The 16,847-nt window shown below is 47.0% G+C and overlaps 1 protein-coding gene across 1 annotated transcript; it reads right to left on the bottom strand.

Annotated features, from left to right (window-relative positions):
- Positions 1–2,235: 2,235 nt before the first annotated feature.
- Positions 2,236–16,646, bottom strand: PRSS55 (serine protease 55). Its single transcript, XM_037391745.1, has 5 exons — positions 16,559–16,646; positions 16,216–16,405; positions 15,109–15,368; positions 12,722–12,861; positions 2,236–2,582 (listed from the first exon to the last, which is right to left on the bottom strand). Exons 1-5 carry the CDS (start codon positions 16,644–16,646, stop codon positions 2,280–2,282), a joined length of 981 nt encoding a protein of 326 aa, XP_037247642.1. The 3' UTR covers positions 2,236–2,279.
- Between the last annotated feature and the right edge of the window lie 201 nt (positions 16,647–16,847).

Here is a 16,847-nt window from a genome sequence, read left to right as displayed (position 1 = left end):
GCAAATACAGATTACAATAACACAAGAAACATAATACATCAATGTTGTAAAGCTTAAAAAATTAATAGGTCACATTGACCTGTTAATGACAAACCCGATATATTGCATTTTGATTGTGTGTGACTCCAACACATTCCCATCAAATCCATAACCAAAAGTGATGTGGTCTCTCAAAACACAAATACTTTTGAAACAAAATACAGCATCAGCGTGTTTTCATGAGATCTACTTAAGCACAGCAATATTAAACAACATTTCCTTCTCTCTCCAATTATTGAACAGTGTATGTAGTATCAAAGATTAATTCGCTTTAATGAATTTTCTGACATTTTAAATAAGGAGGGAAAAGTCTCCTGTTTATTATTTTGTAGCTGGTCCCAATTTGCAGAACTGAAGCTTCCATACAGCCAAGTAAACCACATTTGTTATCTCCATTAACAAGCAGGGAAACTGAGGCACAAAGCAGAAACTTGTCTTTCCCCAAAGCCACTGAGTCAATGAGCAGCAAGATGGATCAAAACACATATAGCAGCAGTGCCCTGCTTAACCAGCAAGTCACATCACCTTCGTTTAACACAGACCAGTATCCGTGTGCAAATGCTACCAATGGAAAAGACCTACTGGATCCTTTTGCAGTGCCCTGTTAGCCCAGGCTTTTTCCATGCCGTGTGCTGTAGACGAAAGTGCTTTATTCAAACCCTACATTAAAATAATTCAAGCAGGAGGGCATTTCTCATTTCCTTTGGGGGATACAATTCTGTAGCTGAATAGATTGCAGCATTAGGAAATATTTCCTGATGTCCAGCCCCTGCCACAGCTTCTAGAATCTATTGATATATTATTAATAGAAAGGAAAATAAATATAGATATTAATGCTAGCAGGCAATGTCTACTACTAATAGCTGCTAAAGTAATATATTCTCCTTGTTTTTAGCTTCTATTAGTCTTTTTGCAAAGGGTTACAGGACCCTTATGCATCCATTAGACAGTCAGCCATGTGAAATTAATGTGGAGCAATTTTCATAAGCATTACTCAGAACTAATAATAATTAAGCATTATTTTCTGCTCAGATAACACAGAAAATAAAGTCTGACTTTTATGCCAAGATGGGTTTGCATTAGCTTAAGGTAGATGAATTAATTCTCATTTACAAGGCTTCTCCACCAGCTAGCCAGAAAATATCAAGGTAATTAAAACCAATTTGTGAGGTTCTGTCCCATTGCACATTCACTGAGTTTTATCATTGCTGCAAATTGCAGATGCTTTTATGCTGTTGCAAAGGTGGGACACGAAGGAGACCTTGCTGCTTGCCTCCTTCCCACCACTTCCCAGAAAAGCATCCTCCTTGTGAAGACCAGAACGCGTTTTGCAATGCACTCTGTTGCAGGAGAAGCAATGAAAGACCAGCTCAGGCCCAGCTCAGGCTGGGATGTGGACCTCTCAGCAATGTATGTAAAAGGCCTCTAACAGAGAAAAAAAAAAGCTATTTCCTTTTGATTTACCGTTTACTTGCAAGAGTTTAATGCTGGCTAATTACAAAGCCAAAGGGTTTCTGTAGACAGCATTTTATGGACAGCTCAGAAACAGTTCCCTTCAGCCAGCCAGGTTTTTCTCTATTGCCTGTAACAACCAAAACCCAGCATCTGCAATCCAGGTAAATAAGACTGATTGGTTATATGATGCTACACCTTCCAACACCAGCCAAAAGATTTCTTGCCTTTTTTCTAGCTTAAGGAGACACTGAGTTTGACACGTAGTGATGTTGCATCAGCTTGACATAACACCTGAGCTGCTGCTGTGGTCTCTGAAGATGTCCTTACCTGGGACTAGCTGCAAGATAGAAGATACATTAGTACAGCTAATAATCAGCTGTCAGACACATTAGCCCAGAGCTATTCTACCAACAGTTAAGCTAATATGCAACTGAGTAAGCTAGGACCTTTCTTGGGATTCAGCTTTCCAAGGGAACAGCTCCTTCAGACACCCCATCTGGACTTTGCATCTGAGCTTAGCAAATAACTGGGCCTGATGTGACCCACCACTGTGGAAAAATCCATGTTTTCCAGAGGATTATGGTCTCTCTTGTCTGAGTCCCGGCGCTTTCATTTCATTTCCCCAGTCTCTGCCCCACTCCCCTGTCTCACTGTGGCATCTCCTTTTGGTGTCTGTGTCCATATGGGTGAGATGGAGCAGGCTGACCTGAGACACAACTATATGGATCAGCAGTGAAAGAATGAGACAGTAGTTCTGACTTTTATTATGTTTTGAAAAATCTTCTCTACAATAATCTAATTGCTCCTAAAGAGACAAATACAAGGAGACAATACTCAAGGAATGCCAGCTGTGTCCCAGCCCTGGAAGGAATCACCCTGGCATTTGTATGGTTATCCATGTCTTCAGCGAAGAAAGGTTTCCTTCTTATGGCTGTCTCCTTTTCGATCCAGTCATGGTAGTTGTAAACTGACACTAAGATCTGAGGGTTTGGCTTTTCTGCGCAATCTTCTCCCCAGCTGACGATGCCAACCTGAAACCACTTCATGGTGGTCCAGTAGCTGCAAACCAGAGGTCCCCCGCTGTCCATCTATGGCATAAGAAGCATCTTATAGCAGGATCAAACCTCAGGGCTCTCACAGCAGCTGCACCTCACAGGCTGATTGGGAAAATAAAACTCTAACCCAAGTATCTGGGGGAACAAGGAAATTTTGGACTCAAAATGTCACAGCTCGACCCTGAGGTCCCTGCAGAATAAATAGACAGAGAAGGTAAGAGGAGGAGATCAATCACAAGCTCTGGCTCAGTGCAGTGCCCTGTCCTTCTCAGCCTTGTCCACATGCTCCCATGGCCCCAGAAGGCTACCTGAACCCTGTCACCCAGAGACAACATCCAGGAGTGAAAAGGGACATTTGCTGTGACTGCTCATTCAGTCTTTGACTTCTCTGCAGAACTGGTGCATGTAGGTGCTGGATACCTGCCACTGTTAATTTCAGGGGCTAGCATCCAGAAATTGGACAAGAGACAAATACTAATTCTGACAAACCCTTCTTGCAACCACGGTAATTTTACTGAAAACTTGACTGCTACTGCAAGGGCAACCACCATTCACTCAGTGTGCAGGCCTTCAAATGCAGTTGCAGCCACCCTGCAAAGAGGAACGTCCTCCTGCTGGCTGCTGTAGCTTGAACACCAAGAGCACATCTGGCTGTCCATAGGAACTCTGCATGCCATCTCCAAACACAGCCCAAGGGAGAAGAGAAACCAGCACAAAATCCACCCAGCCAGGTACAGCACTCTTCTGGCAATTACATACAACGTAAGTGCTGTGCAGCCCCTGCTCTGAGTAACTTTCCTTCCATGGGGGGGTTGAATCCTTTTTCTACTCTGTCTCCAGTACATGTGGCAAGAGAATTCGATACAAACCCATTTCCTGAGACAGCCAGATTTCCTGGGAAGTGTTGTCTTTCCCTCTTTGCACACTACTTTGAGAAATGTCTTTGTCATTAATGGACAAACCCCCTTCCGCCAGCAGCTACCCTGAGCTAACACATTAATTAATGAGTAAGGAAGCAGCTGTAGTCCCCTGTGCAACTCATCAGCACCCACTAAAGTTTATGGCTGAATACCTACTCATTTCACTAGATGGAGGGGGCAGGTCATTAACATATTTATCTTTTTTTTTCTTTTTACCCTCTCCAATTTTTTTTTTTGTTCAACACACATACAGCAGGGGAAAATTAAGACAAATACAGAGGAAATATTGCTTCATAGACTCACAGAATCATTTAGGTTGGAAAAGACCTTTCATAGAGTCCGACCGTAAATTCAATACTGTTTGGACCAAAATGGTGTTATTGTAGCTATATGTCTGCATCTCAGGCAGTGATGCTGGACCCTCTTCAGACTCATGATCTGAAGACATTTCCCCACCCTGCTTCAGCCAAGCATTTGCGTGAATTGCACAAGTGACCTTGCAGTGACCTTGGATCCATGTGTTCTCAGTGTCCTTGGCGATGGCATCCTGTTTGAATGAATGAACATCTTCTAGGCTGCATGCACAATTAAATTACTGAGAATTTTACGGCTAATTCCCTCAGGGAAGGAACAGGCCAAACGTATTCTCCTGCTAGCAAAAGGCAGGCGCTTCAAGCCTCCTACACAAAGATAATAAATGAAGTTGGGGGAGCGGGCACCGTTTGCAAGCCAGTGACGCAGCCGCGGCTGACAACCCGTCATCAGCAATGTGTGGGGATGCGCTGTGCCAGCTTTTCCCAGTGCGGGAGGTTTTTAGCACTGGTAGAGCCCCTGCACACCACGGAGGCGGAGACCTTTCACTGTCCCTTGTGGAGGCTGTTGACACTTGCAAATGATCTTTCTCCCAGGGCACTTAACTACTAGTTAATTCCTGATACCTTGTGACTGTCCTTGGGGGGGAAAAGTCTTCTCGTATCTCATAGCCCATCTCGTATCTCATAGCCCAGCAAACCACAGCAGAGAAGGGATGCAATTTGCACGAGGCAATGGCAGAGCCAGGAATCCCTATTCAAACTATACATAACACATTTTTCCTTTCACATGAGATCCACTTTTCCCTGTTTGCCTCTTTTTGACCATGTTCATTTTGTTCTCTGCCTGGCTGGCATGGAAAGGGAGAGCTGTCTGCAGGGCTTGGAAGACTGTCAGCTGTGGAAAGCGATTTAAAACCTGGGCAGAGAGTTAGGCAAGGCTGTGGAAACCCAGGCAGCAGCTGCAAATCCATTTTTTCTAATCCGCAAGCCCTGAGACCCAAATCCCGCTTCAGATCCCTTTCCACATGTCTGCTTCATGGGTGCAACTTCTAACCTGCCATTTGTCCTAACTTCAGCTATTTAACTCAACAATTTTATCACAAAGTGGGCTAAACCATCCTCTTGATGTGATAATCCCACTCACTTAATCATAGCAGTAGCCCAGACGAATCAGTAGCCTGGTTTTTATAGGGCTAAAGAGAGAGAAAATAAACTCAGTTCTTGGACACTTCTGAACCTCCCTGTATCCACCTTAAGGTCTCAGAGACGCTGGCCTGAGCGTTTCCATCCTTGTGTAGGAGAGGGTGTAGGGGAGTGAGTTTTGAGTGCTGGTACAATTATCTCAGCTCTGCCATGTTTCCAGTAGCACTAATGCAATGAATGCTCAGGTTAATGACTCTGAGGATCGAAGAACTTATTAAATGCTGCTTTCAGCTTTCAGCCTCCTGTATCCTGGTGGTGAAATACTTCTGGTCAGCAACACACACCAGATACCTGCTCCTGCTCTTCAGTCCCAGTGCCAAGTTTCTGGACAGAAAAAGACCTAAAAATAGCATCTTTGCTTCTGTTGTGTGTTTCTTGTCAACTAGAAGATGAGTGAAAAGCAACCACGTCAAATCAGAGCTGTTGCTGAATTCATGCCTTCCACAACTGCATGTTAATCCTTCCGTTAGGAGAGGTGAGAGCGATGATATATTCACTGGCAAATAGTTCCAGTTTGTATAAAATCTGTCACAGACTAACAAGGCACTTTGTTCACTGAAGCTGATCAAAAGTTGTATCCTTTTCACTGCAGCCAAAACCTTTTTGTGAACACCAGGAGCCTTTCTGCTGACTTTAGTGGGCTTTGGATCAAGAGTGTAATCTTCTTCCTTTCATATTTATATTTGTGTCTGCAACATGGTAATTGATCAGAACAAACATGTTCAGCCACAGAAATCTTCTTAGGTGGGAGAAGCTCTGGGAGAGGGAGAACAACCCACCTGGTACTCATTAGGTGGATACACAATCCTTGCAAGTCATTGCTGGTTTCATTTTAGTGTTGGTAAGCTCTGTGTAAATTGGAGAGAATCAGCATGTGAATAACACCACTTGCCATTAGGGCTGCCCTGGCTGCAAGAAGTAAGTGGTTTTGCAAACAGATGATTTCTTTGGTTATTCCACCGTGAAGAAGCTACCTTTAGAGAGACGTAGAAGGAAGGAGGGTGATGGCTGTTTTTTTGTGTGCAGGTATCAAAAATTAGCCAGGTAACACAGGGCAGCCAGACTCCTTTCATGGTATCCCTTTGAGATCTCAGGTGAGAGCCTTCATGTACCCTGTCCCTCCGTCCCCTTGCTGGAAAATGGGAGGACAAGGCTGCCCAGCTCCACCCGCAGTGATGTCAGCAGGGTCCATTAGTAGCTGTGGTGGCACAGGCTGTACAATGAGTCTGGCCAAAGACCCATGAGGCCCAGACTCCTGTCTCTGACAGTCAGCTGTAGCAGGTGCTCAGGGAAGGAGAATGAGAAACAGGACAAGTATTTACAGAGTTGTATTTACATCACAGTGGTTAATAGCCTTAGAGAGATCTTCATCCAGGAAGTTATCTAATTGCTTTTTGAATCCATTTATCCCTTAGGATAAATACCCACAACATCCTGGTCAGCGACTTCCCTAGTTTAATTATCTGTTGGATGAAAAAACACTTCCTTCTCTTTGTTTTAAATCTCCTGCCTGATATGACCATCTGATGCTCCCTCCTTCATGTGTTTTGAACAGTAGTGACAAGAGGACAGTTCTTAAGAGCTGTCTTCCCTCTGCTTGCTGCTCATGACTCTAGAAATCTGTGTCATATCCGCATCAGACCTCTCTTTTACAAGCCTCAGAGTCCCACTTTGTTATTCCCCTTTCCACCAGAAACCATTCCCTGTCCCTGTTCATCCTTCCTAATGCACTCTTGTAAAATTACTACTCCTTTCTCAGATGGGCTGGAGGAGAATCGCACGCAACACGTAAGACACAGGCTCCCAAAATTAGTGCCCTGGCATAACACGCATTTGTTCCGCTACCTGTTCCTTTCATAATAATTCATAATGCTCTCGTTGCCTTTTTGACCTCCACAGAGCCTCGTACTGATGTTTTTGAAGGACTATCCACAGTTACTCCAAGATCTTCTTACATGGTAATAGCTAATTTAGAGCCTATTACTGCATGCATACAGGTGGAGTTGCTTCTCCCGATATTCACTACTTTTCCTTTATCAACAGTGAACTGCATTTGCTGTTTTAACCTCCAGTCACTCAGAATAATGAGATCCTGCTGCACCTCTGCACAGCTGGGTTTAATTCTGACCACTCTGAAGAATGCTGTGGCATCAGCCAACTCTGTCGTCTCAGCATTTGCCCTCCTTGAAGATCCCAATTCCTTGCCAGAGTGCCAACACGACTCCCCTTGTAAGCCCTTTCTCTGGTCAAGTCCTTCCTCCCCATTGCCTCCCTTTCAAACCAAAGCCCTTCTACTTCATGACAGCTCAGTATCTCCACGAGCCTTTGGTGAGAAATCTCATTAAAAGAGTTTTGGGAATCTCAGCACGTTATATCGGCTGGATCACCCTCTGCCACATGCTTGTCGACTCCTTCAAAGAATTTAAATCTGCCTGTGAGTCATGACTTCCCCTTCAAGCTGTGTTGACTCACTGTAATTGAATGAAAAGTGGCTCCTCTGAGTCATCATACCCAGCCCCCCAGCTCTGAGGGCAAGCACACAGTAGGTTTTTGTGTTCAGCTGGATCTGGAGATGTTTTGCTCCCCACCGCTTCCCACACCAGACACACAAACTAACGCTGGATCCCCTCGCTGCACAGCAAACGGCTCCAGTTTGAGGGGCCAAAAGCTACAACCCAGAGGAATAACGCTGGAGAGACATGCGACATCATCAGCATCCCAGGTCCTTGCAGTAGGAAGGAATGCTTGGGACAGATTAAAGAATTAAGCCACCACAGTCTGGATGTGTTCACTTATCTGCCCAAATCATAAAATGATGAAAGCCCCATAAAACCATGGGACACAGGAAAAGTGTTCTGATTCTTAGGAGCTGCACATCAAAGCACCCTTCAGAAGCAAATTTAAGAGACTGCAAATGCAGAACCACCTTTCCACCGCTCTGTGCTGGGGCTTCCCAGGACACCTTCCTACTTAAAGCAATCTGTCCCTTTGGGGAAAAAACCCATCTCATCACATTCACAATAGTTCAGTGATGGAGAATCCACCACCAGGATGGAGAGTGGATCACTCTCTTCTTTATTAAGGTAAGGTACGCTTATAAAGTAATTCTGTATAATTAGTAATAACGTTAAACTGAAACACGGTTAACTTTGACTCCTGGCCCCCAGGAAATCTTTCAAGAGGCAGAAGGGTCCATAAGCTCAGAACTCATACCTCCCTACAGTCTGCCACCAGACCATCACCCACCCACCTCTGTTCAGCTATTTTGAACAGCCTGAGTGACTGACCACGCTTCCCTGTTTTGTGGCCTTGCCCTTGCACATGTGATGATTTACCTATATGGATCCAATTTTCATTGGCAGACTTTTTCTTTAAAAAATGTGATTTCACAAGTCTTGCTTTGCAACTCTGGAGCCACGTTAGCACCAGGAAAAGGATGCAAGAGCTTGTAAAAGGATGCAAGAGCTTCTTCTTCTGCACTGGTTTAGCACTCTTATGCATGGACCAAGTCGGGGTGTGAGGGGTGAGTTCAGCTCCAGACTGGTCACCTCTCCCTGCTGCTGCCACTGCAAGTGTCAGGCTCCCCTTGCGGTTACATTACTGGCACCAGGCATGGTCCAAGGTGGGGGCAGCGGCACGTCAGGGGGCTATCCTGGGATATCTAAAATGGCACTGGAGACTTGGATGGGCTGGAGACTTGCATGTAGGCAACTGTCCTGCCTCAGAGCCGTGTGTCTCCCTGTGAGCTAAACACCTTGGACTTGTTCCATGTCCATGTTGATGAGGAGCAAGAAGCACTCATACAGGGATTTATCCTATTTTAAAAGAGATGGTTAAAACGGTCTCAATGACTCACAAGTCAGAAGTGCTTTTTTTCTCCCTATTGATGGAAAGCTGATTTCCTAGATGCAGATGGTTATTGGCAACACATTTGTATCTGGTCAGATGAATCCCACGCAGGGTTGTACAACAAATACTGCTATTGCCTTAGCTCTGTGGGGTGAGAGCCCTGAGCACCCCAGGTGCTGTAGAGGGCATCTGCCGTTTCCAAATTGCTGACAGTGTATATGGGCAGGACATACTGCAGGTGAAGGAAAGAGGTCATTCCCTGCCTTTTTCACGGAACTAAAGAAATCTAAAGCCCTAGATGCACCCTAGCAACATTTCAGATGTTTATTAGAGATGGCCAAGATCACCTCCTGCTACGATCAGTGGAAGGGTGTAGGTACCTTCAGTCCATGACTCCGATCAGCCCTACACCAGGGGACAGTGCAGGGCATGGTGAAGCTGAGCTGGAACCATCACACTGCTTGTTTGTGGCCACTCAATGATTCCTTCCCCTGAAAGTCAGGCCAGGGACTGGGCCCCCCTTCATCTGCTGCTGCCCTGAACTGTACGTGAACTGTGACTCCAGCTGAACACACCGTCCTAATCACCACACCACAGAGCTACCCCCACAGACCTCCTTGGCAGAAACGCTCTGAAATATAATTGGGCCATTTACTGAATTTTGTCTGAATTGGTAAGACACTGAAGGACGCATTTGCTTTGTGAGTTCCTTATACTCTAATTATTGTTCAAGTTACCATTGCATCAGAGCCTAACAAAAGATGCTTAAGAAAGCAAGGAATTAGACATCAATTGTGGTTCATGGGGTCATGGAAGAAATGTAGCACACAAAAAAATAATATGCAGGCCATTTCTAGTGTCTGTTCTTTAGCACTTGTAGGCCATGAACATCCATTAACGCTAATGTTTATGACTAAATAGAACTGTAAGTCAATTACAGATCTTGTTAGTGTTAATTCACAGTCAATCTATATATTTGCCTGAAGAACTGCTAGGGAATTGGTATACAATAGATTTTTCTTTTTAAGTGAATGGATTTTTTAAAAAGCACAAATACTTGGGAGCTCTGCTATTCAATCTCCTTGAGTTATTATAGGGATATGGTCAGTGATCCACAAATCAGTGTTGTCTGGTACCAGTACGATGACAGCTGGTGAAACGTCTGAGCCTTCCTATTGACATGCTGTTGCCACATGGGGGTATTAAGGCAGTGGTTGTTAGGATAAACCTTCTAGATGATGCCTTGGTGAAGATATCTGGGTGGCTTTAGTTACTTATATAAAACAGCTTGCTGCAATGGGGGAAATCTAGCACACAAATGGCACACAGTGCTAACACTTAGGATGGTAATCCTTTGGACCAAGATGAGGATCATGAGGACTTACTCACGTAAGGACTTACTTGAGTCTAGATGCAACTTGCCCGTACTAGCCTGGCTCTGGACATAAACAAATGTATCCTGATTCTCAGCAAAGCTCAGGTAAGGTTAACATCATGGCTTCCAGGTTTCCTCTGAGCACACCTACAACATCAAGCTCAGCATCTCCAGAGCTTGTTCCCTGACCAGGGGTCTCTGCCTTGCCTGTATTGCCACTCCTCCCTGGCCTCTAAATTGGGGTGCCAGGATCCCAAGGGATTACTGTGGGTGGCTCCCGACCCATGCAAATGCTGGAGCTTCTCTGGTTGGCACAGACCAAAACCGTGCCCAGGGCTGCTCTACCTCCTTGACAGCACTGCCTTTGTAAAGGATTTAGGTATTTTGAAGTCTGGCCTTATTCTCATTTGACACAAACACCATCATCTTTCTAGACAAGCGTAGCTCAGTAGATGGCACTGCCCACAGTGTGCCTCGCTACCTGCCCAGGGCAGGTGAGTTGGGTGTCCCGTGGTCCCTGCTGCAGAGCAAGCAACAGGTTCAGCCCTGGCCTCCCAGTTCATTACCAGGCAGCCTACTACGGGCAAGGCACCAGATTCCTGAACCAGCCTAGCCAGGCAAAATGTGCCCTACCGGGCTGTAAGCAGCACTTCTCAGAAAACCTTCTATCAGCAAAATGTATCCCCTCTAGCAAATTAGCAAGTTCCGATGAAAAGGCCTGCCTCCTGTTTTTCCCCTGAAGAGCTCTGCTTCTAGCCCAGGGTATGGTTTTGTCCTGCTCTCCTTATTTCAGGTTGCAAGACGTTCCTGCCTGGTCAAGCTTGCACTAAAAGTGGGCACTTGCTGGGTTATGAGAATTATCACACAGGCAATCGTTGTGTACTTCCACTGCCTGGAAAGCTCGCATTTCTAGTTCGTTTCTCAGATGACTCTAACATTATTGTAGATCAAAATACCACCCTCATCAGCTTTCTGAATATGGGAGATTCATTTTGCTGCATACAAGTGCTCTTGCTGTTTCACCAGCATAATTCAGCCACAGAACTTAAGGCTGGGCTGGAAAGTGTGTTCTTTAATCACGGTAATGTTATCCTGTGGCAGTTTTCTTTTTAAAAATTTTGATTTAATTTAATGGAGGTGAAAGTCACTAGATGAATGGTTTCAGACACAGATGCTCTCCGGCTAATCAAAAAATGATTTTGCAAAGCAAACTTGCCCTCCACTGCCTAGCTACGGGCCCAGCTCGCACTGGCTTTGCAGCCCACGGCCCCTGTACCCGGTGTCTTTGGCTAAAGGGCAGGGGATTCCTCTCCATCCTGGGTGCTGGTTTAGTTCCCTCAGTGAAAGATTCCTACAGGATGAAGCTGTGCGTACACATGTCTGCTCACCTGTCCCTCTGCAAACACATGCACAGGACTAAGAAAACCCTTGCCCAGTGGAGGATGGAGACCTCAGTCCTGAAGCAGAGGCTGCAGCTCTTACCAGGCTCTCAGAGGAGAGGATGGAGGTTGGGTGCTATGAAATAAAAGGTGGGGTTTGCCTTTTAGGCTTTGTTTGACACCAGGACAGCGATCTTGCGGGTGAGTATGTTCTGAGGACGCAAGTTCCGAGTGAGGTTTTCCCACATTTCATAGAATCAGAGAATCATTTAGGTGGGAAAAGACCCTGAAGTTCACCCAGTCCAACCATTCACCCAGCACTGCCAAGGCCACCGCTAAACCATGTCCCTAAGCGCCACATCTACATGTCTTTGGGTGTTTGTGACAGCTCTCTCCCCTTAGCAGTCCCTGATAACAAACACTGCTCAAACTCTTTATCAATTACCTTGAAAAGCCCACCATCCTATTAACGCTAACTCATTGCAGTAACACGTGGCTGGTTCTGGCACCCCCAGGCCTGCCATGTTGGCAAAGGACATTTGGATCAGAGGAAGATGCCACATGAGAAAGGTTTCTAATATTAAAATGAAACACTCCTGGATTAAATTTCCTTCCCAGTTTTTTTGCTTTGACCCTCCTGGACAAATGTTCCTGTCTCCTTTCAGTACCTAACCATGTGATAGAGCAGCGCTGCCTGGCCCAGGGCTGAGGGGACATGAGGCAGGAGGAGGACACAGGCCATGCTGCTGAGGCCTCTCTGCAGCGGCTGGAGTCCCCTCCTCCCATCACTCCCACCAGTGCACAGGCTGGCCATAGCTCACACTGGTTTTTACATTTCTGTGCGGTAACAGTCCAAAATGCTGTGCTCAGGAGCCATCCCAGACTGTCTCTCACGCCCGGGGACTTGCTGGGATCCAGCCTTCTCCCTTGCCCTCCCTGCAGCTCACCGTTTCCCTCACAGAGCTCCCGTCCTCGCTGCAGGGAGGGAATTGGGGGGTGGGGGGAGCATGAGGAGAGGCCCATCTGCTCTGTGGGAGGTATCCATGTTCATTCCCAAAGCAGAGGCGCTTCTCCCCCAGTGTCACTGTGCTCCTATAGACAGCGTGGCCATCCAGGAGCCTGTTGGCTTTACCTGGCAGGGACCTCTTTCTCCTTTCTCCAGCTCAGCACACAGCACGTTCTCCATTAGCGGTGGGATCCGCTCCAAGCACCGCTCCCTGCTGACGAGCTTCATCCGTGCTTTCTGCAGAATGGGGGATGGTGCCTCCGCAGCTGCAAGTGAGAAGAGAACGATTAACAAAACCTGCAGAGCAGTGCAGGCTTGTGTAGGGGTGAAACTGCAGCTGGAGGCTAGCTTTGGGACTGCGCTCAGCTGGGTCTGTAAAGCACCTCAGGGCAAGGGGGTCTCAGGGCACAACTGTGTGGTCCTGGGTCATGGGGGCTTACAGGGGCTCTCCAGATGTTTAGCAAAGGTAACTTTGTGCTCTTGACTTTATGCCAGACTAAGAGATGGGTAGGTAGGTAGAAAGGGGGGAGGTGTTAATAGGCAAAGCTGAAACCCTGGGGAGTGGAGGCTTGCTAAACAGGATTTAAAATAATGACTGATTTTTGTAGATGACCTCTGGGATATGCTCCAGCTGTAAGACCCCAAAGGGATGGTTTATCCCGCTGCTCCTGAGATGAGCTGCATTGCACACCCTGGGTTTCTCATTCCTGTTTCTGGGGAATTCAGTTTGAGGGACACTTCATGGGGTCCCATGAGAGCAAGCCCTGCAGTGGAAAGTCCACTGAGCTTTCCCCAGAACAGATGACCTTGCTGTCCCCATGCCCTCCTGCGGGGCTGTGAGGCCCTGCCTCACTCAGGGGACCAGCTGTGTCTTTCAGAAAGTGGCTTTCAGGGTGGCAGTGCACTATGGAAATCACTGCTTTATTTTTCCCTTGAGATGGGAAAACAGAAATCGCAGCGGACACCAAGCAAGCGAAAAAAAGACTGAAAATATACAGGGCTACTTGGAAAAGCCACTCATTTAACCCACGTTTCTCTTTGAAATGAACCTGAAGGATAAAACTGGCTTTTGGAGGATGTTGCTGATGGGGAGGAGCCCTACAGATTTTCAGAAACTCTTTCCACAGTTCACTGAGCTAAATCTTCCCAGCACCTTTGGTTTAGGGACTCAAAGATCTAAAAGACAGAAAAGTTGTCAGGTCCCTTTTCCAGTGAGGGTGGAGCTGCTCCATGGAAGTGTCCACAGATTCAAACGCTTTGCCACAGGCACCTCCACGGAGATGGCTCCACTTGCCAAGGTCTAACTGGCTGCAGCTGAAGAGGAGTCAGGCTGGTGCTACCTGAGGTGCCTCTTGAGAGATGCCTACCTAGATGGTAGAGATGAGCAATAATCCATTTTCCCCCACCAAGGAACAATGCCTCACACTTCTTGCTATGGCCCATGTCACACATCCCTCTCACCAAACACAGCTTCTGCTGCTTTTCTTCTGAAACCTCTCCCAGGCAGAAGAGGGGTATGCCAGGGCCGAGCATGCTGACATCATGCTGGGTGCAATTTGGGTAGCAGAAGTGATGTCAGCTGAGCCCACACGGCAGCAGGAGCCCAACCTCCGTTGCCACGCCATGCATTTTGCAAAGATACAAGCTGAAAAGAAATCCTGCCAAGCTGCAGAGTGGCTCTGCAGCACCCCCCTGCTTTTCTGTCTCTAGGAGCACGTTTCCTTGGTGAAACAGGAGAGTTAAACAGGACTGTTAAGCGAGGCCAACGAAGCCTAAGAAAGAACATGCAGAGTTTCAGAGATGAGGCGGTAACCCTCTGGAGCAGAATGGCAAGGCTTAAATGGGACATTCGCTCGCGACATCCTAGGAAGGACTGTTCAAGCCTCAAGGCACCACCCTCCCCACTCCGTCCTGATCAATTCTTTCCAATACTGAAATCGCTCATTAGCCATTTAGTGACATTTGTTCAGGATAGATATTTTGGGTCACAATCAGCGCCGGAGCTCCTTTCATTAGGGCTTAGACAAGAGCAATTACCGATAGCAATCTGCTGTTCTAAATGAGTGAAGAAGAAGGGTGGCCAGTACCATTGAATCAGTCTGATTCATGGAGGCAGGAAGCCAAAGACAACCCTAGACCTTCATTTCCTTTATTCCAGAACACTGTAGACCAGACTAACTTGCCCACCAGGGTGGAGCTTGTCTTACTCTAGATGCCAAGAATGGCATCCAAAGTAAGGTTGAATTCCTTCAGAGCAAAGGTGGCTCCGAATTATTGGCTGGAACACACATGCTCAGAGTAGCCTGGACTTCGCTCTGGGGTCAGTAGGTGGATGTTTCTTGCACTGAACAGAGAACTGGTGGCTGTGCAGAGGCTGCGAGGGCCTGGATGTGCTTACCAGGGAGGTAGGGAGTGGAAGCTAGTGTGGGTAACCCCTCCCGGGAGAGAACGTGTACTTGAAATGCATAAAACCCAGCCTCGGTTAGCAAATGCATCTCCTGACAGTAGCTCACCTGTTGTCTTGGAGTTGCTTGGGATTCCCCACCCAGAAACCCAGCAGTGTTGCCACATATCAATGTCGTACATGAAGGGCACGCAGACTGGGATTTTCTCATTGCTGAACTGGATGGGAGAGCTGAGCAGGATCAGAGCGACATCATTTTCCGTGCTCATATTGTCAAATCCTTCGTGGATGATCAGGCTCTCCAGTTTATGTTCTTCCAACGGGAGGCTGAGGTCATTTCCCCCCACTGCGACCGTCAGGTCTGGTGGCCTTGTAAACAAAACAGAAGCAGTGCAGACATAAGCAAACACGAAGGCTTTGTGTTATAAAGGTAGGTGCCTCCTCCCCTCCCCCAGGTGGGGTAGGGTGGTGCTCAGCAAATTGCAGAGGCAGGTTAGCTATAAATAGTGTTGAAATCTACCCTCACTGCTGGGCAAAGCTGATTTTCAGGACAGAGAGGTGCAGAGGCAGAACATGAATGCAACCAAGTTATAAATAGCCCAGTCGCTAACGAACAGATGGAGTGGGCAGCATCTTCTGGATTGCTGTGCCCTGGGTGGCCGCTCCAGACTGCGCTGCCCCCAGCCAGCTGCGCAGGTCGTTTGTCACCAAGCAGCCTCAGCTCTCGGACCTGCCAAATTTTGGAGGGGGCTCACAGAGGGCTGGACTCTGACCCTGGCCATTGTATGGGGTTGATTTCTCCAGAAACTTCTGCTTTAAAATCAGATTGTCCGTGAGGGAAGGGTGTTTGCTATATGAAAGCGAGGGCAATTTGGGGGTTAGAATAAGCTGGAATAGAATAGATCTATTTTTACAAGGTACCACAACATGTGTAGGCATACAGGAAAAGCTTGGGGACATCACCAGTGTCATGGGCATTTATACAAGCTGCTCAAACCACCGTTCAAAATATTTCCCTTCTGTTATGCAGATTTCTGCACATGTCTGTTGTAACACTACCTCTGATCAAAAACAGGCCTGTTTTCCCCAGAGCAGACAACCCCTGTTTGCAGGGCTCTCTCACTCGGTCACTCACATATACCTCGCATTTGACCCCTGGGAGGAATGTTATCAACCCATTGTGCCTGGGCTGTCCTTGCTTCCTGTGAGTACTTACACCTCTTCTCCAAAGCAATGGGCCACAGTTAAAATCCATGATCTGCTGATGATGGTGCCTCCACAGATATGTTTCCCCTTGCTCTGGATGCTCACATGCCATGGGAACTCCCCAGCCTTGGCATATCTCCTTGCCGCGATCATCTTGCCACTGTCCCGAAAGGACTTGTGAGATGGTCGGAGGCCACACTCTGGGTACAAAATGAGACATATTGATCACGTACAGCAGTGCCACTGCCTGTGCTACTGAACTAGAGGGGGCATCAGCTAAGGCACCGCTCTGTAATCATCCACGCTACTTGATCTCTACCAAAGCCCCTGGCATCACTGTAGCCCCCCCGAACCTGCACTCCGCCAACCACTGCCCGGCAGTTTGGGGACTAGCAGGGAGCACAAGTGGAAGAGTTCAGCACGAGGCTGTAGTAAAGCCATACTTCTATGCTGTCAGATACAAGAAATAAGCCCAGGCCTATTCCACTAACCAATACTTGTATCTCCTGTTGGGCTACTAGCAGTTCCACTGTGCTGGTCATTTCTAAATGTAAAAAGTTCAGAAGGAAAACCTGCATTGGTGCTGCCAATCAGAAAAGCAAAACAGAGGAGGGTGAAGTGCAGCATTTCAATCCCAGTCCT

This window comes from Falco rusticolus, chromosome 6 (assembly GCF_015220075.1).
Source record: "Falco rusticolus isolate bFalRus1 chromosome 6, bFalRus1.pri, whole genome shotgun sequence".
Classification (NCBI taxonomy): Eukaryota; Metazoa; Chordata; class Aves; order Falconiformes; family Falconidae; genus Falco; species Falco rusticolus.
This window is presented reverse-complemented; position numbering and strand designations above follow the sequence as displayed.